Source organism: Passer montanus, unplaced genomic scaffold (genome assembly GCF_014805655.1).
Source record: "Passer montanus isolate IOZ18808 unplaced genomic scaffold, ASM1480565v1 scaffold21, whole genome shotgun sequence".
In the NCBI taxonomy this organism is placed as follows: Eukaryota; Metazoa; Chordata; class Aves; order Passeriformes; family Passeridae; genus Passer; species Passer montanus.
The window spans coordinates 3604444-3631554 of NW_024366703.1; the positions used below are offsets into that span (position 1 = coordinate 3604444).

A 27111-nucleotide genomic window follows, 5' to 3' on the forward strand; every position below is an offset into this window, starting at 1 on the left:
ATGCTAAGTAAACCCACAGAATTCTGTTCCCCCACTCCTGGGACGGTGATCACGCACTCTCCAGTGCACCTGCTGTCCCAGCAAGTTTGTACTTCCACTGACCAGTGTGGTGAATTTCACAGTAATCAACAGCACCACAAAGCTCTGCAACCTGGTAAAAAACCTGACAGACACACCTTTATAGAACTCTTCAATTAACTATTTAAATGGAAAAATACTAATTTCTAGAAGGACATGAGGATATTACAAGAGGGCACAACTGTCATGGAGTCAGAGTCCTCTCTTTCCTTGTCACTGACAACATCTCATATTTGTTTGATCAATTTTACCATAGGATTCTGTGATTTTACATTAATGTAAATGATAGATTAATCTATGTAAGTAAATTTTCCTCCATTTCAGTCCTACTGAAAGTTGTTGAAGACTGAGCAATAATTGCTAGAAATTTCTTCAAGAAGAAGATATTTCTATTTATTCAGGACCAATTTATAAGCATAGCTTATATGACAACACACTCCTTTACCATGATTATTTTCCCCTTTCTAGAGCTTAGCCATACATTTTAACAGAGAAAAACTACAGCTCCTTTTTTTGCTAAGTTCAGTAATCAGTGGTCAAAATCTTTTATAAATTACATCAACAACTATTTAATTTCTATCAGCACAGAAAATCTTTTACCATTTAAAAGAATTAAGAATGTGCCTAAAATCTTAAAATATTAAGAATGTGCTATGTAATTTCTACAATATTTCATTATTTCATTCTAAACTCAGGTTTCTTTGTGTTACATAAGTTAAGAGAACACAAACCAGGGCAGTATCAGCACATAAATGTACATTATTCAAGTATTACTTGTTTTATTATTGTAAAATAGGTATAATAGAAATAGAAATACCTTTAACTTAGGGAAATATGCTTTCTTTTCCTGAACAACAAATTTTTCACTGTAATCTAATACTCTCATATATGCTATTATTATATTTACAGAACAACTATATTATTAATATATCCATCAAATATACATGCATATATGCTATATATATTCAAATGTGTAGAACCATAACATATAATTATACACCTACTACATATAGAAAAATATAAATGTATATTACATACCTTTTCTGTTTAAAACAGAAATATCTATAAAAGGCATATATCTTTTTATCCTGTATATAGGTGTGTTATATTTTTATATGCAAAGAATAATTATCAAGAAATAAACTTATACATAAATCTAGATATAATTATTTGCCTATACACATTTTATACTGATGCATATGTATATACATATATACATATAAATTTTATACATATATAGTTATAGACATATTTACCACATGTCTATTTTAAACCAAAAGAATTTTAGAGGATGGCAATACATTTTTCTAAAAAGCAGTGTTCAGCATAAGGTTGTTCAATGTGGGTAAATGAAATATCCCATTCAGTGTTACTAAGTACTTACTATTGAAGCCACTTTTTTAATGGAAGGGTCATCACGTTATTAAAACAAACAAGGAAACAAAAAGAAACCAAAAAAACACTATTAAATGCTTACCTCATACCATAAAGACTTCTCAGGACAGGAATTAAATTTCCATTTTATTAGGGACTGAATTATAGTTAGCTGTTCTGTTGTAATCCTAGAAAGCTTCATGCCACTGTTGTTCCTCCTTTGCTCAACATAATTCCAAGCAACAATTCCTATATGCCCTGATGGTAAAGTCCTAAAAATTGCTCTTGTTCCAGTATAAACTGATTTTTTAACCTCTTTATCATTTTTACAAAAACGTCTTATTAATAGTGTAGAACGTTCCTTTTTGTTTCTAAAAAAATCCTCTTCCAGCTCTTCTTCACAGTTATCATTGCAGTCCTCAAAATGGCTCAGAAAGGGCTTTGAGGGCATTCTTCCAGTAAAGTTATTTCCACAGAAGTTGTGACCTGAGCACGTCACTTTAACCTTTCGTGGTGCTCTTTCCAGACACAAGTACTTATCCCTTAAAGCATCTTCATACAACTGCTGTCCATTTTTATTCTCACAATTACTTGTCAACTGCATTATGCTGCAAGTACAGGCTGGGGAGCCAGTGGTGTTACCATCACCATCACTCATGGGCTGCAAGCAGTCATCCAAAAGGAAGCTCTTGTGTAAACCACACAAAGCCTTTGATATACTCCTGTCACTAGCACAATGTAAGTGAAAAAAGGCCACTTTATCAGGATCACTGCTGTCATTCTTATTTACTGCTGTCTGGCTTCTTAATGAAGGTCCATTCATTTTCAACTGAATTTCAGCAAGCATGGCTCTTTCCAGCGAAACGGGAATTCCAGTTTCCAGGCACGCCTCCTCCCCTGCTAAAGGAGCACAAGACTGATACAACTGGCTGCAGGAGATCTTGCTCTTGTAGTTTTTCTGTACAATGTTACAGTTAATGTTAAGAAATTCCACTGAATCAGAGATGGAGCTGTTCCTCTCCCAGAAGTTTTCATTACTCTTGTCGTTAGCCAGCTGTTCTTTGGCCAGAGGGAATATTTTGGGCACTGAGCCCTGAAGACTTTCTTCTTCAAGTCTGTGTAAGTAAGACAGATTGTGTGCGGTTTGCCTTCCCGAACTGGCTGTATGTCTTATAACACTGGTGTCCAAAGCATTTTCAGTATTTTCATCTCCAGCTGACTGGGCAGCTATCACTTTACCCTGTACCACAGAGAGGAGAACAGACGCTGTCATCTCCTCAGAGGTCATCTTGACACAGTCTCTAGTTTCTGGATGTGTGCTGGGGATGGGGGGGGACCTTCCCCACCAATCCTCATACCATGATTTCAGTGTAATGAAGGATTCAGTGCTAAAGAATCAGAGAACACATGGTAAAATATATATTGACTGCTTATTCTTTTTGCACTGACGTTTACAAAAAATTAATTGTTTTTACTGTTGGGCTGCTAGGCTTTCCCAAACTTGAATTACTGGCATGAGACACTAACATTTTTAAACCAGTTCCTTATCATGATGTGGCCATTCAGCTGGACCGTCTCCACAATTAATTCTTCTGTCAATATAGACCACACACTGTTGCCTCAGATTGTAGATGACCAATCACATACTCCATGTCACAGATGCATCTCCCCACAGGGCATCCACAGAGCTGTTTTTCTGTAAAGAAAAGACATATATAGATATATTGAACAGCATCCATGGCACAAAATCCACCATCACAACTACAAACACAAGAATGCCATTTAATTGCATTGAGACCTAGAGAATTCCAAAATAAACATTTAAATCTGTCTTAAAATTTCACAGAAGAATTTTGGAACACTGCCACGTTTTACTTATTTAAATAGCTTTCTCCACTTCACTGAGGAAAGCCACATGACTGCAGAAATTAATTATTCTGAAGCCGTAACAATTAAATTGAACACATAAAGAAAAGGGGAAAAAAGAAAATGTATTTTCCATATTTTTTCTGACTCATAGCCAGGATAAAACATTTTGAAGAATACAACAAATTTTAAATCTACACTGTCTTTTAAATTAATTATTTTCCTGTTCAAGAACTACAGTTGTTTTGGTGTTATGTGGTTTTTGCTTTCCTTAAACTGTATGCTGTTACCATGAAATAATAAAGAAAACATGAAATTTTTGCCACAAGTTTACAACTGAAAAAGCATGAAGACAGATTAAAGTAAAACTGAAACAGAAATAGTCTTCTGACTCATTTACTTGTACACCTTAAGCTAAAAAATTAACCTGCCTTTCAACATTGTCATTAATTCTCAGCTACCTTCCTGCAAGCAGCATAATAGAAATAAATCCTGGAATCAGAAAATATGAGCTTACAGACAGCTCAACAAAGGAAACAGAAGACTAAAAGAGACACGCCTACATAAATCACGATGAATTAAACAAATGCGCTTACACTTCAGTTTATCACATTTACCACTGAAAAACATAATATGTATTATTAAAACTATGAAAAATGTAGGCAGTTATATTAAGGCCTACATTTACTAGAACAGTCTAGTAGAAAGAAACAAGAAAAAAAAACCAACAAAAAATAGAAGAAAACTAAGGCAAATGATGAAATCGTTGTTTCAGCTACACATAATAATTAAATCATCCATAGTGGATAGAATTAGAAATTATGGGAGGCATAAAAAGCAGGAAAGCTCAATGAGTTTGGAGTGTAAAATCTATTTTGATACTCTTCTCAAGTAATTATGATTAACAATTTCATTTTAATCCATTTTAGATAGTCAGCTTTCATTTTATATTGATTACAAACCTTCATCCAAAAGCAGTCTGGCACAAATCAAAAGGTAAACACACTCATTAGTTCACGGGATATTTGACATCCCATTTTCCCACCAAATGAAATCAAAAGTGTAACAAAATGTAGCATTTTTGCTAGGGTAGCTGGAGGGGAAAAAAAGGAAAAAAATTAAGAGAAGTTACATTTTGCTACCAATCTGCATCTTAAAAGCTTAGCAAGCTTTTAAGCACTAATTCTTCATACAAAAACTACCACAAGTATGTGGAAAAAAATGCAATTTCATACTTCAATCAAGATTTCAATTTTACTGGTTTAACAACAGGGAGGGTCACAAAGGAAAGTGACAGAGAGAACAAAGAGCCACAAGTTTTACATTCTCCACCCATTACGAAGCACACATGCATGCCAGATCAGAGTCCAGGTGGCAAACTCAGATCCTGTACTAGAGAGATTTAGCACCAGAAAGGAAAATAACAGCCCCAGTTCATACAAAAGTTGTATAGAAGGAGACAGCAGTAGTTCAGTGGAGTAGTGAGCCTGGGTCTTCAAACAGTCACGACAGGAACACAGCTCACAGAGCACCCTATGGCTTACTGCAACTGCTCAGCTGCAGAGCACATGCAATGAAAAGGCAACACTCATGCAATTTTTAAAGTCTACATTATTTGGTAGTGCCTCTGCCTTTAAATTGTACCCTGAAATTGATTTTGATCCACTTTCTTCAACCTCACCTATTTCATTTTAAAAGGAGTAAAAAACACACTACCACCAACATGCACACAAAGGAAAGCACTTCAGCAATTTTTGTATTCTACCATTTCCTATCCCTCTTCCCTGTCCTTCCTCTTCAAATACACAGATGACAGCTTACATAACTTTTTGACACTACACACTTGATAGAGCCCATCTGATTTTTTCTGGCAACCACTGGCCTTTCACTCCAAACCTACATATGATGATGCAAAGGAGAAAGATTTAGGAAAGAGAATCAGCTGATTTTTTTCTTGATCTCTTTAGTTTTTTCCTTGCTATATCAAGTAACAATAATTCTTTGTAAAAGGTATAAGACATGCCTATTAGTAGTTGTCTTCAGCACTGATTTTTCAAGGAATTCTGTGATCTATCAAAATGTCTTAACCTACTGATTTATCTTTCCTGCCACCATGATATATACATAAATGAATTCCCTGTATTATTCCTAAGTCAAGAATTAATGGATTGGATTGTCACTGCAAGTATTATATCTCTTATTACACCTGTTGCTAAATGAAACTCTAACAAAATATCACTCTACTGTGCAAAAAGACAACATTATTATGCAACTTTAGCATCTCACAATGATTTTAAGATCATGGAATTGACCATGTATGTTAAATTACTTTTTTATTTTTTTTATGAAGGAACTTTAAAAAAGAAAAATAATCACATCACTGATTTGCTTCTGTAAGAAGAAATTTACTAAAACCAGAAGCCCATTTATATGCCTGACTATCCAAAAAGCCCATTCAGAGACTAGAACTCCTTCCCAGTCCATAATTTTCCCATCTCTCTCTTTCACCTCCCAAAACAGCTTCTCCCAGACCTTTTTCTTTTCTCTAGAAATTACCTCAAATTTCCCTCAACTCTGGTTGTGTTGGTCACCTCTCTCCTCAGCTGCTGAGGCCATACATCTCTCCATTCTCTCTACCAGTATTTCTCTTCTCTATTTCTGCCTGTTTGAAATCCAATTCATCAAGAATAATGTCTGCATAAGAGGCTCCCAATGCATGTCCAGCTGTTCCCTCTTCTTGTGATCATTGCAATGTGACTGCAATGCAAACGTGATCCATCTCAAGAATCTTTTTACTCAAGTTACTTCACAATAAAATATTTTCCTAATCTAATTCGTAGTATGGTTGTACTAATGTGCTGCTATAGCACAAGGGAGAAAATGAGCAGCATGGGGAAAGGAAGAAAATGCTTCCTAATGTGGTTTACACATTTCTGCAATTTGCAAACATAATTTGATGTTTAAGCTGTCAGTCTAGCAGGTAGCTGCCACCAAAACTGGTAGATCTACTCCTCTCCTCACTCTTCTCTTTCTGTCCCCAGTCCCTCCACCTCATTCATTGGGAGATCATGAATCCACAGAGTTAAATTGATTCAACTGATTGACAAGTCAAAAAATTATTTTTTCATCCAAAGAGACTCACTCTGTAGCCACATGATCACTGTATTTCATGAAAAGAAAATATTAGAAATGCCTGGTAGGACCACACATCTCAGTAGAAGCTTCAGTTTAGATCATGTTTGCTAGGATGTCTAAATGCACCCTGAAATTTCTCTGAGTCTGGTATGTCTAGTGTGTGATGCAAAACCTCATGAGATAGCAAGTAAATACCACGATGGCAGAGCCTCTGATCTACGGACAACTGCAAAAATATCTGAAGTTGTGGCTCTGCTGAACAGATGACAGGGGTTTCATGTGTCCTCAGTTATACTCTTCTCAGTGTCTGCTTTCCACTGCAATCAACAAATTTCAATTCAGTGTGCACAGCAAATTCCTGAAACTGATGGAATTCATTACACATGCTACGAAGTGTGTTAACACAGTGTTATAAATGCTACCAAGTAAAAAACTCACAAGCTCAACCAATAAAACTGTATTTTATATCTCACTGCAGAACTGCAGAATTATCACTCCCTGCGGCTTCCCTTACTTGCCTGTCTGCATATGGGTGGCCAAAGCCTAGATCTTCAAATAAAATCCTCAAACAAACATATAGATGCACTTGCATGTAAAAAATCTGAAATTATTCAAAAGCATACTCTTCCCGTTGTACATCCACACTGACTTAGTTTACAGTTAAATCTGAACATAAAAGCACATGAAGTAGACAGCAAAGCCTGCACTGCATTCAATACATGCTGGCATTTTCTAAAGCAAATATATTAGCTGATGAAATCCATTAATAATGACACTGGTTCATTTTACAAGGCCTAAGTTATGTCAGAAATGTAATGTGCTCCTTCTATCAGTAAAGTAAAAATATAAGAAATTAGATCCAGCGTTAGTGAATCATTGTGGATGCAGAGGTCAGCCAACAAAGACAAATGAGTAATTAAAATAAACAACCTGGCAACCATTCAACACACGCATTCTCAGAATGTATTAAGTCTGAAAACATGTGACACAAAAGTAATTTGTTTACTTTTTTTTTCATTTACAGTGACTGCATACACTTTAAGACTTCAAGTACAAGCTGGTTCTAATTAGTATTAATAACAATTAATAACAACATTTAATGATTTCTTAATCCCCAGATACCTGGACCTGAAGTCTACAACAGTCTAGGTAAAACATCTAATCTAACTCATCTAACATCTAACTCATTACCAAATCTGAAGTCAGCCAGAATTCTGCTTCAGTGAAAACAAAATATAGCATGTTGAATTAAGTATTATTTAGTCTTAGAAAAGGCATATGAAGGACCCGAACCATCACACAATGTGGTTAAGCTGGCTGTCAAAGGAAAAGATGCCCATATAAATATTTGAGGATGCTGTTTAGACTGTGGGAGCAAGTAGCAACTGCATGAGGGGCAAGGGATGGGTGTCAAGGTGAAGATGGGGATTGTTTAGAGAAGCTGGGTGCTGTCAGTGATGCCAAATGCAATTCTGTATGTATGATGCCATGGGAGCTGCACAGGAAATTCAGTGAATGCCTGGTAGGGCCAGGATTATGAGTGCAGAGAATAAGGGGGACTGAAACAGATACATGACATTACTAAACACATACTGTGGTTTCCATGGGCTAACTGCTATTGGACTGAGACAGATAGTAATTCAAAACAGCTAGAGGGAAGTGCAAGAACCCTGACAATCCTCTCCTCTACCCTGGCCACACTGGGACATTTACAACTATTTCATCAACATTCATCCTACATGCTATGTATACAAGGTAACTATACATCCTAAGCAAAAGACATTTCAGCATACAAAACACCCACCAACAACCGAGTGATTTTATTAATTATTTCAAATTACTATTATTTACACAGTATCTAAGGCATAAGCAATCAGTTAGTGAGAGATGCTTGGGAAAGTACAGAAAATAATTTGGCATAGTAAGTGGATATAAAAATACTGATCATCTTTGTCACATCACCCCAACAACTACGCTTGACAACTATAATCCCAGTTCAAGCTCATAAGGAGAAAACTGATTTATGAGGAAAATGTTTTGTATATTAGAACTATCAATTTACAATTAAAAAAGAATCATGACCTTTGTTTTTTAGTAGATAAGCTATAGTTTGTTCCAGACCAATTCCTTAAACAGAATAAGAAACCACATTTATTAAGTCCTGTTTAATTTACGCTGTATCATGCACATGATTAGTTTTTCATTACCGTGTTTTATGTCAGAAACAAGCAGGAGATACTATCACAATAACAGGGCACCAACATGTCATCACCATTTTCTAAACCTCACTTCTCCCTAGGGGACTATGGGCAAACAGTAAGGAGGAAATAGCTAGACTCTTAAGAATCACTCAAGATGTGCACAAATCCTATTTGAACAGTTGGAAGCAAGTTATAACAACATTTTATTTGGCATAGAGCATCATTCAGAGCTTCAGATTTACCCCCAGCATCTGTGTTTCAACAACAAAAAAATCTCAAAGAACTACAGTATTTATATGTCCTGTCAAGTTAGAGTCTTTTTTCTAATTTCTAGAATACTTATCTAAACATAATTGTGTATTAGATGTCTCAAACTATGCAAATGTCTGCCAGATGGTGAACCCTCTCAATTGCCTCATCATTCATCACTCTATCAGGAGAATGTGAAGCTTCTGCCAGATACCAGCTCCACTCTTCATTTCTTTACAGGAATTCCTTTTCTGCCAAGGAGATGCACAGAGAGAAGCCAAAACCGCATTTATCTTACTGTCAGGATCAGTTCTGTATTTCCTTCTAGATCTGACCTGCAATAAGCTGTTTAAATAAACTTTCTGTTTAGTGGTTATTGAATTTCATGCTAAGTGACCTTATCTGGAAGCTGTAATTCCATCATCCACACTTGGACGAACAAGCCCTTCTACCTGACATGCCCAACTCCAGACGTTAAAGGCAGAATAATTCTTCTCCGTCTTTGAACAAGTACTTCTGGAATAACTTTTCTTAATTTTTTGAAATTTAATCTTAAATGCATGAAAAATACTTTCAAGCACTGAGTCACAGGAAAATGAAGTGCAATACAATTTAAAAAAATCTTCAAGGCACAGAATGTAACAGACTTGTCACTGGTAAGCAGACCTCAGAAAGATTAGACAAAATATAAAGGAAAAGAATAAACTATATTATACAAAAGAAAAGGATAAATAATGCTTATACAGAAGAAAAGAAATACAGTGAGAAATATTTTTTTTAAAGCATGTAAAAAACAAATGCACTAGTGCATCAGAATTTATTCTAAGATGTGAAAATTTAAAAAGTAATCATACAAACCATGCAAAAAAAAATAAACACAATTAAAAATGAGGTTTGAGTTTTAAGCCAATCTACTGGCAGGGTCTAGCCAAAATAGCTGTTCCCCATCACTCTTAATGAGATATCTTCTGAATAGGAGCTCCTGCAGGGAGAAGAATCAACTAATCCAAAGGAAAACTAACCCAGAATGGAAGAGAGTCTTCAGGCAGAAGTACCTGATGCTGCTCACAATTCAGTCCTGTAAATTGACAGAGATACCATAAGCATAAAGCTGGGTGGAGACTAAGGGAGAATCCATGGCCAAAGTAGAAATGCATCTGCAGCATCTTGCATTGAGACAGCATAAATAAGTCATCAAATACATTCTAAAAATTGATCTATAGGATTACAGACATGTGGCTATAGAAATCTGAGAGCTTCAAGCAACACAAGTTCCAATTAAAAATAAGACAAACCAAAACAAATCAAAGACCATAAGGCAAACTCCATGACTTAAATGTAGCAAGAAACAGTAAGATTGGTACTAGCTGAAATGATAAACCATTTTTCAAAATTCAGATGTTATCCTCTGCTTCACTGGAACTATTCACATAATCTGCAGTGAACAGCAAGAAACATATTCACAGCCCTGCCCACACATCAAGTGTGTGTTTGAGTACCAACAATCAGTCATTCAGATCCTTTGAAACACCTAGAGGTTCAGACTTGAAAATAATTCATCCATCATCCTACTTCAAGGCTTTGTCCGCCTTTGAAAACTTTATGGTTCCCCTGAAGTCAATGCCATCATTCATACCTTCATCTTACCCTTTAAAAAATTCTTGAGTTCTACACACACACCCCTTCATTTGCATGGTTTCACTTTAGTCAAATTATGTCATTTCTCCTCAGTTGATAAAGCACACTAAGTCCCTTCATTAAGGTCACCCAGTACTATGTTGAAAAATAACAGGAGACTTTTCTACTGATCAAGGCTCTAAGACCATCAAACAGAAGTGAAGAATTGAAAGTGTTTTGTGCACAACACATCTGGATTTCAAATTTCATCAAACAGAAGCGAAGAAGAATTGAAAGTGTTTTGTGCACAACACATCTGGATTTCAAATTACTTTTTAAATATTTCAAATTGTGTTTCTGTTAAAATATTAATGAAAATAATTGTTTGTCATCAAAATATGGGGAAAATGACAGTATGTACTTATCAATCCATGGCCTTAAAACATTAATACAGAAAATAACTGTTGTCATCAAAATACAATTAATAAATATTGGGAAAATGACAGTATGTACTTATCAATCCATGGCCTTAAAACATTAATACAAAATGGAAGGCTTACAGACAAACACTACTGTGCTGATAATTTGGTTATCACATTTAAAATCTGTCACTTCTAAATATGTACTGGTTATGACTCTAAAGAATCAACAGTAACCTGGGACTACATACTAATGTAGTAGTAATTTGTAAACATGGCATACCACATCCATCCTTGTTTTTATCAAACTCTCTGCAAAGAGTTATTAGCACAAACAAATGAAGTACATGAGCAGGAAAAAATACAGAAAGCCAGATGAAAGCCAGATGAGTTCTTAGATGCAAAGGGAAAGTAAGTAAGAAACAGATTACTGGCCTTCACTTGTAAAAAACATCCAGTCACAGATGCACAATGCCACACTAGTGACAGAATTGGGTGTTTCATGCTCTGATCCCAGTCTCTTCCTACCACACCTGTGAAAAATGCTTTTGGAGATGCTGCCTTAACCAGAGGATACCATTTGTCTGAGTCAGTTGCTCCAAGCTTTCAGAGGTCAGCCAGCCACTGGCCAAGCCCTACAGCAGGCTGACCCTTTCGGGTTCAGGGTTCAGGTACCACAGCATGCCAGCCACACTCCACACCCTGCCTGGAGTACCACCTATGCCTCTCAGCAAAGTTTCACCCCCTGTACTGGGATCCACACTTCAGCAGTGATAGAAACCAGCACATCAGTTTCTACAGCAGCAGGTTTATTTGCCTGGACATTGGTAACAGAGTGAAGTTCAGCCTTGAGGTAAAGAACTGTTTACCAAACATGCAAACACTATTAACTCTCATTCTCCTTTTCCTAAAGCAGTACCAGAGAGGTTCACATCACAAAGCAAAATCCCATGTCGAGCAGGAATCTCTAGCCCTCGCAATCCTCTTTCTTATCTAGCTCTGCTTAATAGTCACTGATAGTAGTCTTCCCATGTGAGCTCACTAGCATTTGTACCCAATGTGAAACCATGCCTTCAAGGGACTTCATGTGCCACACTGACATATTTCAATAAACAGCAACTACACTTTGTCATAAGAACCTGTCCCCCACTGAAGTTTTAAAATTACTCCAATCCAGGTGTGACACAATAAGCAACAAGAACACTTGAGTTTCCTGGTCTTGTTTGTTCTTCCTTTTACAGCATTTTTCTCATGTGAGCACACAAGTTTTCTCTCATTTCCCTCTCTCTTGCTGTCCTGTATTAGCTGTAATTCAAGCCACACTGATGAGAACAGAACAAACCTGTAATAAAAATATATTTGAGACTAAAATGTCTGAGGGTATGTTAAAGGCACATATATCACTACAGTTTATCTTCTGTAAACCCAAGCTAAGACTTTTACTCACAGTATGTTAAGCCACAGTAGTCCTATTTAAAACATGACTTGAGGAATAACTTTAATGTTACTGTTCAGCTGTCATAACTACAAGAAGATTGAGTTTGAAACCCCCGGTATATGTTTCAAATAAAAATTAAATGCTCATTTGTTGGAGAACAAAAGTTCAGTCATTTGTCAACTTATACATTTACACTTTAGTTAAAGAAAAGCAAAAAAAAATATTTCAAATGCTGAAAACATTATTAAATTACTGCACAATTCCCCTTTCTCAAAATAGATTTTCTTTGTATACCACTCGATCTATTCATGCCATTCATTCAGGAATCCTAATATTTAACCTCTTATTCTTTCTCTTTTGAATATCTGCTATGTCCTGTGCATATTATTATGCCTAAGAGAGAATATAAGAGTAAAAAAACAGAGTAAGAGCAAAACAAGACAACAGCAAACAACCTGTTTGCTCAGATTGTAATTAATTATCTTCTTTAAAAACGTGGAATTTAATACTTTAAAACCCCTGTAGGCCTCATTGTATTTCAAATTATGAATACTATTTATTCCATCTCACTCAATAAACAAATAGGACAGAAATATACCCACAATCAAAATTACAAATTTTCTTTTATAATATACTATCACATCTTCTAAGATAAATGGAGTCAAACACAAAAAACACACAACAAATTCCATGTTCCTCAAGCTCCAGTTGCATTTCTTTAACAATTTAACCTATTTGAAGGAGAAACATGCCTGAAGATTAACATAGCATGTCTTCATTAACGATTGTGGTATATTTAGGTGATCTTTCATTTGAGAACCTTTAAAATCATTGTAATGAATACCTACATCCTTGCTGAGGAGATATTGATTTGCTTTTCCTGGTTATCTTTCAGACACTTTAAGAAAGCAGTCCATTAAGTATTTCTGACTACTTGCACTTACAATCTGTGGCTTATAAATGTGCATTTGTACTTCACCCATTATCTTAGGATAAAAAGACAACTTTCACCAAGAATTCAATTTAAGTTCAGCCTTCATAAAACAGATCACTCATGGGTAGTGCAGTCAAGCTCCTTGCTTCAAGAATAGTAAGAACATAGAATTCTAAACATGAAAATATGCTCCCTTGATGAGATGGAGCTTTATGCCAGATTTTAGTCTACTGCAGTCCGCACACCACAGTTAATTAGGGTAAGAATGTGTGGCAAAAGCTAATTCTATATTATCTAAGACAAACAATCACTTGTTAAAAGCTTCTTACATTTCTTAAAAGTTCTTGTACTTTCAGCTGAATAAATGGAATTTTAGCCCAATGAAGTTGTTGGTAAAATCAATGGACAAATATCTCAGAAGATATTTAAGGTTCATGTAGAGTAGCTAAAGGTACAATCACAAGAGAATGCATGATAATCAAGCATTATATACCTTAGTTACTCCTAGAAGTAATGAATTTCAAATAACTCTGACGCCACTTCCAACCAAAGTTTTTCTTAAAGCTGAGGTATTAGTATTACTAAGGACTTTCTCCTATATGGACCCGCAACTAATGTGCAACTTCTTCGCAACCAAAATGATTTACAGAACTTCTATATCTGAGTAACATCTGCATGAAATTTATTGAGTCTAGCATTTTCAAGACCTGCACTTTGTAATAAACCCAGTTGCTACAGGCCAAGTTAAAAGTTGGAAGAAACTATGTACAGACACGTGCAGTGTGCCTTTAGAGTCATTTCCCTAAGAAACTAGGTTAAAAACTGCAGTCATAATTTGGAAAATGACACTTCCTTCTCCAAAACACCTTTTTTCTGTTTTGACTTAACTGGCAATATGTGCCAGAGAGTCTGCTAGTATCCAAACAAAACTGTTTCATTAAAATCTGAAAATGTTGCTAGGAAATCATCTTGATTTTTTTACCCTAGGATACATTCTTATATTAATATGCCTCTGTAATAACATATTACGTAAAAAAGGGTGTTACATATATACTTTCTCAGTCAAGCAGAAAGATTTGTTTGCATCTATTTGATTGTGCAGCCCAGCTGCTAACACATTAACTCAATACAACTCTACTCCTTGTATTTAGGTCAAAAAGGTCCTAGAAGGGAGATGTGCACATATGCCTGATCAATGCTCTAAACTTGAGCAGAGAAGGGAGAGCACCATAGAGGAAGCAGCTGGTGCCACAATTAAACAAGCAAAGAAGGGCTTTGAATTAAATTCACCACAAAAGGTGAATTAAACCACCACAAAAGGACTGTAAAAGATAACGAGCCAGCAGACGCATGTTGAAACGCTCAAGGCTATTTCTGCTGTAACAGTCTAAGATCAAACCACTCTGTTTCTATAACGTACTTGGGCACGATAACAACGAACAAATGCTACAACCAGCACAGCATTCCATGATGTTACCCCAGGACAGGATCCGTGCGGGTATTTATCAGAGGCACTGTCGGGGCTCTGAGAACACCAAGTCCTCAAACGCCATCGGCAGCCCCACCTGCAGCCCCCACAGCAGGCCCAGGAGCCATTTCAGCTCAGGGCTGCCCCAGTTCTGGCTGAGCTGTCGTTGACATCTCTGGGCTCAGGCCCCGCTCTCTGCTGTTCCTGACCATTTGATCAGATTTGTAAGATCAGAATCAGGACCCAGCTCACACACTGGTGCCACTCTTTACCCAGGTAGACTGCAACAGAGTCTCACCCTGGGCTTGTCCTCCCACTGAACCCTCCTGCAACTCTCCAGCACAAGAGAGATGGTCTTACCATCAGGCACAACCACAAATGATAAAAAAAGAAGTTGAGGGAAATTAATTATCAAGTAACACTCGAGCAGCAGTATGAATATGGACTTTTCAATGTCGCCAAGAGCAGGGATGAGGAGGTTACTCTGAAATGCTGAATCAAACACTATCAGGCCAGTACTGAAGCAGCAAACTGAAAGATAAGGAGCAGTCCAAGGCCTTGTAATCAGACTTCTCTTGGGCAAGATGACAAGAGTGACTTCATCCCGCTGAGGGGAAAACCCTGCAGACCAGTGCAGGAGGAGGCTCACCTGCAGGACAGACCGTTCAAACCAGGGCTGACCCCAGCAGGCAGCTGAGTGTGTTATGAAGTAATACCTGGCACGAGAAAAGATCCCTGAAGGGAGGCAAAGCAGCAAGGAAAAATAATGGTCTGCGCAGTCTACACAGCTCTGAACAAAACAACGGCTGATGCTGGCAACAGTGCTCTGCTTGCAACAAAAACCTATGTAATGTTTGAAAACAGTGCAAAACAAAAACCTCCTTCAAGACAGTTTGCAAGGCGATGCCTATCAGTGACTTGCCACAACTGGTCAAGTTCATGGATGATATGAAGAGAAAGTGCTTACAAACGGTAGCTCAGTGAGGGTACCACCTGTTGCAGCACTCACAAGGTGCAACGGGCAGACTGCAGCTCTCCCTTTTCCCAATCAATACCTTGCACACTGTATGGAGATCTTTGTTTAATCCTAACAGTTTCTAATGTGGATGGCACTGCTTCCTCTCTGGTACTTTGTGATCAACACAAAGCCAACAAGGAAAAGTCAATTTCTCACAATGTTATATGAGAAATGTGGAGATGAGCTATAAAGATATAGTACCTGTACATCCAGAATAAAGTTCATGGATAACAGTAGATGACCTCTGCAGAAAGGGCATATAAAACCAGCATACGTAAATGAATGCAGACTAACCTGTCCTTTGAGAATTCAAATTAAATATTGTTCATCTGTCTTCTCAGGCATGCTACTGCCACACCTCAAATCAGTTACCTGCTCCTGTAGATATTTTTCATTTCCATCTTTTCCTTCAAGTTCTAGACCATTTTTTTTCTTGATTCTTTAATTTTTTATCAGTAGACCTCTTATTTTATTATGAGCTTATCTTGCAGTCTTTTAAGTACCTCCTTATAGATCTGTTCCCGTTGATTTAGTGGGGACTGCATCACACTCAGACCCACTGTATTCCAGAAACCTTCCTACTGATTTCCAAAACTATCTGCTTTCCCTTTTTACCCACCTTTAAGAAAAAAAGGAAACAAACAGTAAAACTGAATTTAGTTTAGGAAAGGCAAGCTCTACCTTCAAACACAAAATCTACCTTAGACCTCACCAAGTATTTGACAAACTCCAAACACTTCATGAGAGTAATCTAAGAACAAATTAAATTAGAAACAGACAGCACACTCCTCACACTGAAGTATTCAAGGATTCTGTACAGTTTTCTGGTGTATTACTTGCTCATTAATGCTGGTTGGTTGTATTTAAGTGTTCTAATGCTTTTATAAAAGCAGAAACAGCTATGGGTAGTAGTACTATCACATTTGAACATATTTTTGAAACTACAATGCATGCTTTTCAGCACTTGTAAACTTACATGCTACCTCTCTGAAAAATAAAAATTGTACCCACTACATAAATGTCATAATTATAGACATAAAGCAAGCAGTTTGGGTGTACATTGTTTATATAACTTAATAATAGCTGTACATAATCCAGGTGTGCATAATTACTGCTTATAATAACCATAAAAACCTAAGTACTTGCTTAGTTTCCATGATTCACTCACCAGAAAAAAATTACACAGCAACATTTACATAATCTCAGTTACAGTTATGGTAAAAAGAATGTGCAAGAGATATTATTATGTACTAATTCTAAACCCAGTATTCTGACTTTTAATATTTTAAGTTCAAATATTTGACAATAATTAAGTATTCTTGAACCATAACAGAACACATTAAAAATAAGTCTAAATTTTATCGATAATCTTCATAACTTAATATTCTTATGTTATATACTCATACATCATTCAAGGGACTGTCAGATTATCTGAATACTGAAAGTTGTAAAGCCCTGAATACGAGAAAACTAGAAATGTCTACACACAAACATGCAATAAATAGTACAATATCCATGCTTTTTTAATTACACCCTCATATATACATCAAATATTGAAAAAGTAAGCAATTAGGTCTTTATATTTAGTAGTATGAGAGACAAGCCACATGCAAAAAAACTAATTCTGTAGACATGGAATTAAAGAGGAAAGGAATAGAAAGGAAAATGTACCACCAAACTGATAATCAGAGAAAAAAGCCCAGGTTAATCTATACAAGTTCATTGTAGATAAGAGATCTTTTCTTGGGGGCTTTGGGTCACATCAAGCAAGCAAGAGACAGACAAGTCATACCAATAATATGTCAAGGACTCAATACTTCCAAAAATCTGTATGCAGAAAGATCAGAGCTTCCCTTTCTCTCTGACAGAGGAGGGGCCCCAGCTTTCATGCTTTTCTGGCAAATAGAGGGAACATGGCCAACTTTCTTTGCATTTGCTGGCCAAAAGCTGAGACAGTCTCTGTCTCAATTCAAACTTTATTGGGATGCATATGGTTGCTCACAGAATAGAGCTTTATTGTAAGGAAAATGGCTAAGGCAGGAAAACCAGGACACAAAGGCTTTTTTTTTTTTAAATTATCCACTGATTTCTTTGACTTAGATGCACAGAAAATGTATGGGAGAGTTTTGCTAAATGCAGATTCAAACAAGAACAAGAAAGTGAAGGTTGGGTTTTTTTGTTCTTTTGTTCAGGGCTTTCCATTCTTCTCAACAGCAACCTCAGAGCTCCAATGCTGTCATACCAAACAATTTTCTTTGCTTTAAATCTGTGCACACACCTTCCTCAAATATTTTTACAGCTCTCCCACTAACTCCTAAGTCAATTCTATGCAGCTTTCTGTAAAGCACCACAGTTGAAATTAAGTTCAAGGGTGCTCTGAAGCTGTTATAAAGGACAATACTATGCTGTACTGTTGTAACTGTAGTACAATATCTTTTGAGGCTAAAATCAGAAATTTTAGCCTGAAAACCAGCTTTCTGTACCTAGCCAACAGGATAACTGACTGTTAAGGATAAACATTTTCATTATCAACTTGCATAACAGAATAAAGAGTATGTGTAACAAAACGAGGGGAGGACATGAACATGAAGTTAAGCTTTGGGCAAAGTAGAATGATATTCACAAATTTTAACAGAATACACAAACTTGCCTCTTCTGGGAGGGTGGAAGTGAAGATCTCCAGAAAACTCATTACTGTCTGTGAATCTCTACCATTCCTACACCCATCAGGTAACAAAACTCCAAACAAATGTTATGATCTGAATCCTGAAAGAGAATTCAGGCAGGCACAGTAGTCTAACACTAAACAGACATTTGAAAGATGTTACTGCATATTTTAACACTGACCTGTTTTATAGCCTGCTGTCTAGGGAACTGTTTATTTCTACACACCACTACTGAACCTGGCTTGCAAATCTAGAATCACAGTTCACAAAGTATAAAGAATTAATTTCTGAAGGGGATTCCTAGAATTGCCAATTCTTACAGTCATGTAGTCAGAGAGGCACTGTTTTTCCAGAAGCCCTGGTTGTACTATTATATAATTACTAGTTGTACTAGTAATATAATTATTCATAATCTGAACCTTAAAAACAGAACCTTTATTTAGAAAAACAAAATGCAATGGGAACAATAATAGTTTAGTAATTCTAAGACAAAAAGGAAGGTTTCGTGGAAGGAAAATGAGATTTTGGAATTTGATGCTCTAAATGTTGCTGACAACACATTTTTCATAATAAAATCAGTTTGTTGGTATGTCCCCAGAATGGATTGGAATGATGAGACAAAACAGTGAAAATACATCTCAATTGTAGACATTATCAATTTATTAGAGTCATAAATTACCCCATTATTTTTCTAATGTCCCCAAAGTTAATTTAAAATTTTAGTATTTCCTTATCTTGGTAAAGCAGAAGGACCATTTACAACCCAAAATGTTGCTGACTTTCAAGGTATTCATATTGCTTTATACAAATGAAACTACACAATTTTAAACAAGACTTTTTCCCTGATCCCTTGTTGTGTAAACTCCAATAATCCTTGAAGTCCTAGTAGTATCTCCTACTACAAAGAAATAAGAAGTTTTAAGACTGAGTTCCAGAACTTGCTGCACGAACATAACCAGAGCAAGCAAAACATTCTTCCAAAAAGTGACACAGGGATCCAGCAAAAAACATTTGCCATAGCTCAGAATTTGCTGGAACAAGAAAAAATTTCAGCTGACCACTAAGAACAAAAAAAAGGCATTGAATAATGTAAGAGACTCATAAATGCCTTCTTAGTCATGGGCCTAAACTAACTTTTTACAAGAATATTCTTTCTTTATTGCAAATCCAAAATGTTTCCCTAACTATATATAAGCAAATTTAATCTGCATACGTAGATTGGTAGTTGACAATATCTGCTTAACACAAACAAGAGTATAATATTAATACTGTTCATTCTTTCTCCACAATGAAACGAGCTGCTAAAGCTAGATTTTTAATGATCACAGCATTCCTATACAAGGGTAATACGTATACATTTAACTTTTAGTTTGTTTTAGAAAAGTTAGGTGAGAATGGGAAATGAGAAATAGTCAACTTTAGACTTTTATCTACAAATGTTTTCTGCTTAAGTAGCAAGAAGGCTAGTTTGGCTTAGGTAAATAAAAATACCTTCTTCAACCTGACACATCTAAAAAAAAATTAAAGAATTAATAAACAATTCTGCTTCATACTGCAAGTTACTCTAACCACGTATTGCAGTCCTACAGTCTCTGAAACCTGTTTTAACTAGAGGGATAAAAGCATAGCAAGTACCACAATGAAAATAACAGCACCCAATGGACTTGGCCTAAGCTAATATAATTTCACGAGATGATGGAATACTGATAGCTACTTTCTAAATCCATCCAACAAAAAAAAAAAAAAACCAACCAAAAAACAACCAAAAAGAAACCAAACAAAAAAAAAAACAAACAAAAAAAAACCCAACCCAAAAATTAAAAAACCCTATAATTGTACTTAAATTGGCCAGGCTAATGATTTAAGGAATGCCTCTAAATGGTATTGTCAAGGAGGTTGTAGTAAATGACACACATATGAAACCATCTATTTTTATGCTGCTGTTTCTCCCTATTTCATTTCTCAGTTTCCCTATAGTTGTACTTAAATTGCCCAGGCTAATGATTTAAGGAATGCCTCTAAATGGTATTGTCAAGGAGGTTGTAGTAAATGACACACATATGAAACCATCTATTTTTATGCTGCTGTTTCTCCCTATTTCATTTCTCAGTTTACTGAGTGAACACCACCGCTGAAGTTGAACTTCTTCCTTATTCTTTTCTGAATAAAAGCACAGAATGAGAAGACATGAATAGTCAAATAATGACAGCAACATTCTGAGTGGCTCTTAAGACAAAAATATTTCCAGCAGGCGTCCAACTGTCTGATTTTATTGTTTCTATTTTTATTGTCTATGCCATAAACTGATTATCAAGAAAACCAGAAAAAGGTGCAATCATAACAAAACAAAGATAATTATGCAAGATTCTTCCCTTTTTGTAGGTTGTTTGTAGGTAAAAATGCAAACAACAGACTATTCATGCTATACTGAAAACCTTCACAGGCTCTAAAGGAGCCATATTAAGAAATATTCTTCACCTAAAAAATGCAGAAATACTGTAACACAAAAGATTTCAAGAAGCATTATCTGCCTGGTCTTCTTTGACCCCACTGTCACTGAGTATGTTACAAAGGCATGGGCTGTGGCACAGCTAAGGAGTGAATGTGAACTCCAGAACAAAGCGGGGACTCAGCCTGTTTGCCAGCCCCTCCTGCAGTCAGAAATCCAGGGGCTTTCAGCCTTGGAGAGATATTCCTCTATGTTTACTTCTTCCCATAAGAAGAACTAAAATGGGTACAGACTGAGTGATCAGAAACTTAAAAGCTTTCACAAGAAATAACTGCAATGAGGTTATTTTCCCTCTGCTTTCAGTAGAAACAATGCATGTACTCACAGAACATCTGACACACTTGAAAGTCACTGGAAGTGTGACTGTCTAGAAAAAGTTAGAAAAATACTAACCAATTATTAGAAATTGCCCACCATTGGGCAACAATCTGATATAAATGCATTTTAACATATTTGTCCACATTGAACAATAGCTAACTGGTTGAAAATACATCTTTGAAAAATGTTGCAGTATGAAAATTACCTAGAATTAGAATAGAAGCAGAATACCATCTCCAAAACGCAAACCAGCCCGGATATTACAGCATGGGTTTTCTTTTCCCCTTGCAATTTGGTACATAGCTAAAAATTCAAAACCCTAAAGGAATTAAAAAGGAGGCATTCACATCAAGAAATTCCTCAAGAAGAAATCTACAGGTTATCCTTTGATGGGAACTTTGTAGCGCACAAAGCAGTAGCTGGTCTGGTATGATCCCTTTTTATCTTGGTAAATTCCAAAGGGAAACCAAGTTGGTTTTCCCCAAAACACTGCTGAAAGGTATTTGTACCACTACAGAAAGAAATTAACCTAATCCAAGCAACAGAGTTTTGTACTTGGAGTAAAGGAATGCATTATGAAAATGTTTGAAAGAAGATGCAGTGTAACAAAAACCTCAAATACCAAAGATCACTGCAGCAGCATTCTTGCTGTATGCTGTAGCACAGACAGAGAAAAATACTGTGGGAGGAGAGATCTCACATCAGAGCATTGTCTGAAACAGCAGACAGCAAGGTCCTACTACACAAGGCAAGGTCAACGCAACTGGAGAGTCATCTGTTTAAGAAAACACACTATTATTAGATGCAAGTTATGCAGCACTTGTGCATACTAACAGAATAAAACCATTACCCCAAAAATATTTTCAAATTGTAGCTTCAACTTTGCTCTCAGTGTTTCTACTTTTGTGCGCCTCATTTCAAACACTGAAATAAGTAACATAAAGAACACTGAAAAGGCCTGAGCATTTAAGTTTTTAATTACTTATGAAACGTTACAACTGACAAATACAATAGTATACTCAATTTTATTTTAATGAGGAGGTACCACTGAAAATGTTGTAACAAGTTATTAAATATTACTTACTGATAGCAATGTAGAATAAAAAGTATCCCACAGTGGACAGCCTATTTAAAACATTATGATATGCCTCAGACTACTGTAAAATGTCACAGTATCTGTACTGCCCCACAGAATGTACTGCCCCACAGAAGGAGTCCTTCCTTGTAAAGGACTCCAGCCTGCACTGTCCCTACCCCCAATGCTAAGCCAAGTACACACAAGTTTCAGATGTAAAGAATGCAGGACTCATGTCCCTGCTGCTCTAAATCATTTACAGAAAGAGCTGGTATTACCTGTGGGACCATCACTGACACCTGGTATATTGGAGCAATGTAGCGGGCCCTGGAAGAAGGATAATTCTGTTGGGGAGTTGAGCTCGTTCCTCTCAGCTCTTGTTACCAGGTTTCAGTAAGTGCTGCCACATCCAGCTCTTGCTTGAACATGTTGAATTATTTATGAATGACTGGGCAGTTAAGAAGAAAGTACTGTGGATGGACTCGTTTAAAATCAGTGACATTAATTGTCTTGCACAGAGATGTCAGCATGAGAGAGTATGTGAAACCAAAGGACGAGACTTCGATCCCACATTGACATACTTACAAATTAACTTCTTTGTTTCAAGTAAAACCAAAATTCTGTGCCTTCAAACGGAATAAAAATATTAGAGACCTCCCAATATAAGAAATCCATAGAAAGTCTGTCAACACTTTATCCTCAGCTCTTAAAGACAAGTCTTGTTTCAGCAGATAGATGTTTTGCTTAAAAAAATCAAGGGGTGAAATATGACCAATATCTGGCAGGTCCATGACTATGGAAAACCCTACCCACAAGCGCATATATATATATATATATATATATATACATATATAGCTTTGCCAAGACAAATAAAGCAGTATGCAGAGTAAGCTGCACTGCTCTCACATAATACGTACTCAGTCATGTAGGTCCTCAAGTACATGAGCAACACCTCTTTTAAATGATTAAGAAGACTCAGGAAGGGACAAAATTAACGAAAACATGGATTTAATGCTAGCATGCTAACAGCTTTCTAAAACAGAGACATGATGAAAAGCGTTACTTACAAATGAATCAGACTGCATATTAAAGGTACAGACAGCTGTTAACCTGCTGTCTGCACAATCAAATGATAGCCACTGCTCAATGAAACCATCAATGGCTGCATTGTGAACAGGCATGAGAGTAAGTCTGTCCACGCTGGAGCTGCATGAGTCGTTCCAACCTTTCAGTTACTGGTATTTTCAAGAAGCATATAAAACAAAACAAAACAAAGATGTGAATTATTTCTAGTAACACATATCATTGTCATTTACAAAATATAAGAGTCAGTCACAACCCAAAACCTGTTTTGTACTAAGTGCTGTAGAAACAGGAAACAAAATGACAACCCGCGTTCTGAAGTGTGGTCATCAGTATTTTAAAAACAAAACACTCCTAAAGAAATGCTCTTGTAAATACACACATAAATTAAGATGATAACTAAAAAAAAACACCTTAGTTTAATGTTTAATAAAAAAAATCCCTATGCAAATCATGGCCTTCTAATGAAATTATAGATTAATTACTTTTTGCCTCCTTAATAACTGAAGCTTTCCTTTAACTAATTCTCATTTCAAATCCAAGAACCATTGCTAAATTATAGCCACTTTTCTCCAAAAAAGAAGAAAGAACTGCTAACTTAAGCAAAATGTTTCCAGTGGTTATAAATCTACAGTCTTTCATGAACAATCACAGCTGTCACTTTTCAATATACACCTTGCTCCTATGTTCAATTTCCATGCAGGTTCTAGTCACTAGTGGATCTTAACATCCATATTTCTCTTAAATAAAACAGCCTTTTGATAAAAGAAGTACTTCTATGGATACTTACAAACAGAGCTTGTTTCATTACATTCTTTTGGATAACCTAAATACAGAGAATTTCTTTTTCTCATATTACAGATCTCCCAAATCACCTTATCATCTCCACAAACTTGCTCTGTGATCTCCAGTTAACACAGTTTTGTGAAATTCTTTATTTTGCAGTAGGATTTTCATGTTTCTTGATCTGAAAGCTTTACCTTGTCGTATTTCTTTTCCTTCTTAATGTCTTGGAACTCTAGTTTGAACATCACATTTTTATTGCATAAAATGCATCACATTAAATTAATGTTAACTGAGAGGACAGGAACTGCACTGCCTCATCTACAGTCACAAAGTCTTAATAACAAACTTTTTACCATGTATGAAAACACAAATGAACTCATTATAGTATCTGAGATTACTACCTCAATATGGCAAGAATGAGTTCTATTTAGATGACTAAGAAAGCAAGACTTTTAGAAATCCTCTGCAAATTTATGCAGATGGGCATACACGTCCATTATGTCTTGGGAATTTCTCCTGAGCACTTCCTACTACACAAAACAGTGTCTGTTTCTGGTTTTCACCTTGTATGTTTCACTGCTCACATATTTGTCGCGGTGCTTTTGTAATGATCACAAACATTGGTTGTTTGCCATTGACTTTTTAAGGGATGTGATAGCACAGATCAAAGATGATTATTTGTAGCTGGAAAAACATGACTTCTTAAACTACATAACAGTCACTGCTCTGCAAAGATTACTAAGAGGCTGCTTCATAATTGGCAGGTTCTCTGATCTTCTTTCAAATATACAAACGTAAAGGATGGAAATATTTAACAAACTTTTGTTATACAAACGTAGAGAACGGAAATATTTGGAAAACCTTTTTATCAAACTTTTAGCATAATAAATACAACAAGAAGGCCAGTTCTCCTCCTTACACAAATGCTTCACTATGAAACAAAACATTTTACTGTTCCTTGAAGTACAGCTATTCTTTCAGGCATTTTTCTACCAGTCCTAATCCAGCTCTTTAATTTCCTTTATCAGAAGAAGCCCAGTCCACAGTCACCTGTATAGGCTCTTCCCTTTATCACCTGTGCTGGTGGCATCCCAAGAGGGTGCAGCAGAACAGACAAGCATCACACCTAGACACTTTGGTCCTGATCCTACAAACACTTCAGTGAAACCACTTCTGTAAGTGTTTGCAGACTTTGAGTCTTTCTAACTCAACAACACTTCAGCAAGTGGGGCAAAGAGAAGTCTGGAGCTGGGAGGAATGCATTGCCCCTTCACGCCTGGGTGTCAGGGCCTGCAGCACCCCCAAAGAGCAGAGACTCACTAAGGGGGGGACAGAGACAGCACCCCTGCCGCTGACAGCCACAGGCTCCTTCCAACGCCACATCTCCCATGTGCTGCACCAATCTGGGGCTACATTTTGCCAGACTTTAGCGTAAAAATTACAACTAATTGTACAATCGCAGTGCAAGAGAGAAAGCGAGGGATGAAGTTAGAACATTTTCTAGCATGTGGGATAAGGGCAGCCGACCCCAATTTTCATTTGCATTTGGGGTTTTCTTGAACCCGGCCGCAGGAAGAGGGAGAACCCGTAAGGCGAAGGTCAAGCGGGCAGGGCGCGGGCAGCGGGGGCTGCGGAACATGGCCGAAAGCGGAGCCCCCGCCCGCCCCCGGGCACGGCCCTCGGCAACCCCCCGGGGCCAGGAGAGCCCTGGGGGCCGGGACGCGGCCCCAGAGAACCAACCACGCTCGGGAGTCAGGGAAAGAGCCCGTGAGAGCGGGCGGGGGTGTGCAGGGGACGCACCTTTCAGCGTCCCCCCGGGATCTCGTCCTCCTCCTCGGGACGGCGGTGACTCCAGCGGCGGCGGCGGGGCTGCGGCGGCGGAGCGCTCTGCGGGACGGGGCCGCCCCGGCCTCGCCAGGGCTCCACAGCCGCCGCTGCCCGGAGCGGCGGAGCGAGCGAGGCGCCTTTCCCGGCGGGCCGGGGGCGGGGGCTGCTGGCCCGCACCGCCCCGCCGGGCCCGGGAGGGACGGGGAGAGCTGGGGAGGGGCCGCGGGGCAGCGCCGGCGGCTCAGTCGAGCCGCGGACAGAGGGCGCGGGGCCGCCCGGGAAGGTTGCCCCGGGACCGCCCCTCCCCGGTGGTGGAGAGCGAGTTTCTCCCAAGGGATGGCTGCCCTCGGGACGGTCGCTAGGATCATCCCCTGCACGCCAGGCAGATGGGATGCGGCAGCTCCTCCTTGTCCTGCCCTGGGCAGCCCCGCGCTCCTACCGGCACAGTGGAGCACTCCGCAAGTGCGGCAGCGGGAACCGCTGGCCCCGGCCCCGTGTGCTCCTGAAGGACCAGGCGGCTCCCGCTGAGGGGAGTCCCGGAGCCGGAGAGCGCGCCCCGGGTCCCGTCCCGCCGCTGCGAGCTGCCAGCTGGAGCCGCTGGAAGAGCTTTCTCCTACCTCCCGCAAACGGGCGCCGTCGGCCAAGCGCCCCAGCGCCGCGACTCCGCGCGGCGGAGCAGGGGCGCCGTCCCGCGCGGCTGGAGCCGGTCCAGCGCCATCGCCGTGCGCGCCCTGCGAGCGGGGGNGCGGCCCCGGCCCGGTGCCTCGCCCGGCAGCGGCTCCGGGGCCAGCGCGGAGCCCGGGAGGGCAGCGGAACGCCGCGTGGCTTCATCGTCGCTGCGGGACAACGCGGTTTGGTGAAGGCAGCAGTACACCTCTGCCTGCGATTTTTTTCCGTGCGAAGTACAAGAAGGAAAAGTCTCATAAAGTTCTAGTTTAAAGGAACCATTCTCAATTTTTAAACTGGCGAGAGTTGGCTTAGATAGCTAATACGGGTTTGTTTAGGACGTTTTTATGTGAAGGGCACGGATTCTCATAACAAAGGTATGCG

At 38.2% G+C, this 27111-nt stretch overlaps 1 protein-coding gene across 7 annotated transcripts in view; it reads right to left on the reverse strand.

Moving 5' to 3' along the window:
- Positions 1 to 26182, reverse strand: part of PLCE1 (phospholipase C epsilon 1) — a 140238-nt gene extending 114056 nt beyond the window's left edge. For 5 of the 7 annotated variants that reach the window (XM_039708937.1, XM_039708931.1, XM_039708932.1 and 2 more), the window contains exons 1-2: positions 26035 to 26182; positions 1556 to 3148 (exon numbers count right to left, since the gene is read on the reverse strand). In XM_039708937.1, coding sequence (XP_039564871.1) covers positions 1556 to 2740 — 1185 coding nt within the window. In that variant the 5' untranslated portion in view covers positions 2741 to 3148; positions 26035 to 26182. Of the gene's footprint in view, positions 1 to 1555; positions 3149 to 4280; positions 4412 to 26034 lie in introns of those variants that run through there. The other 2 variants (XM_039708934.1, XM_039708930.1) reach the window with 2 other exon arrangements.
- Positions 26183 to 27111: the final 929 nt, after the last annotated feature.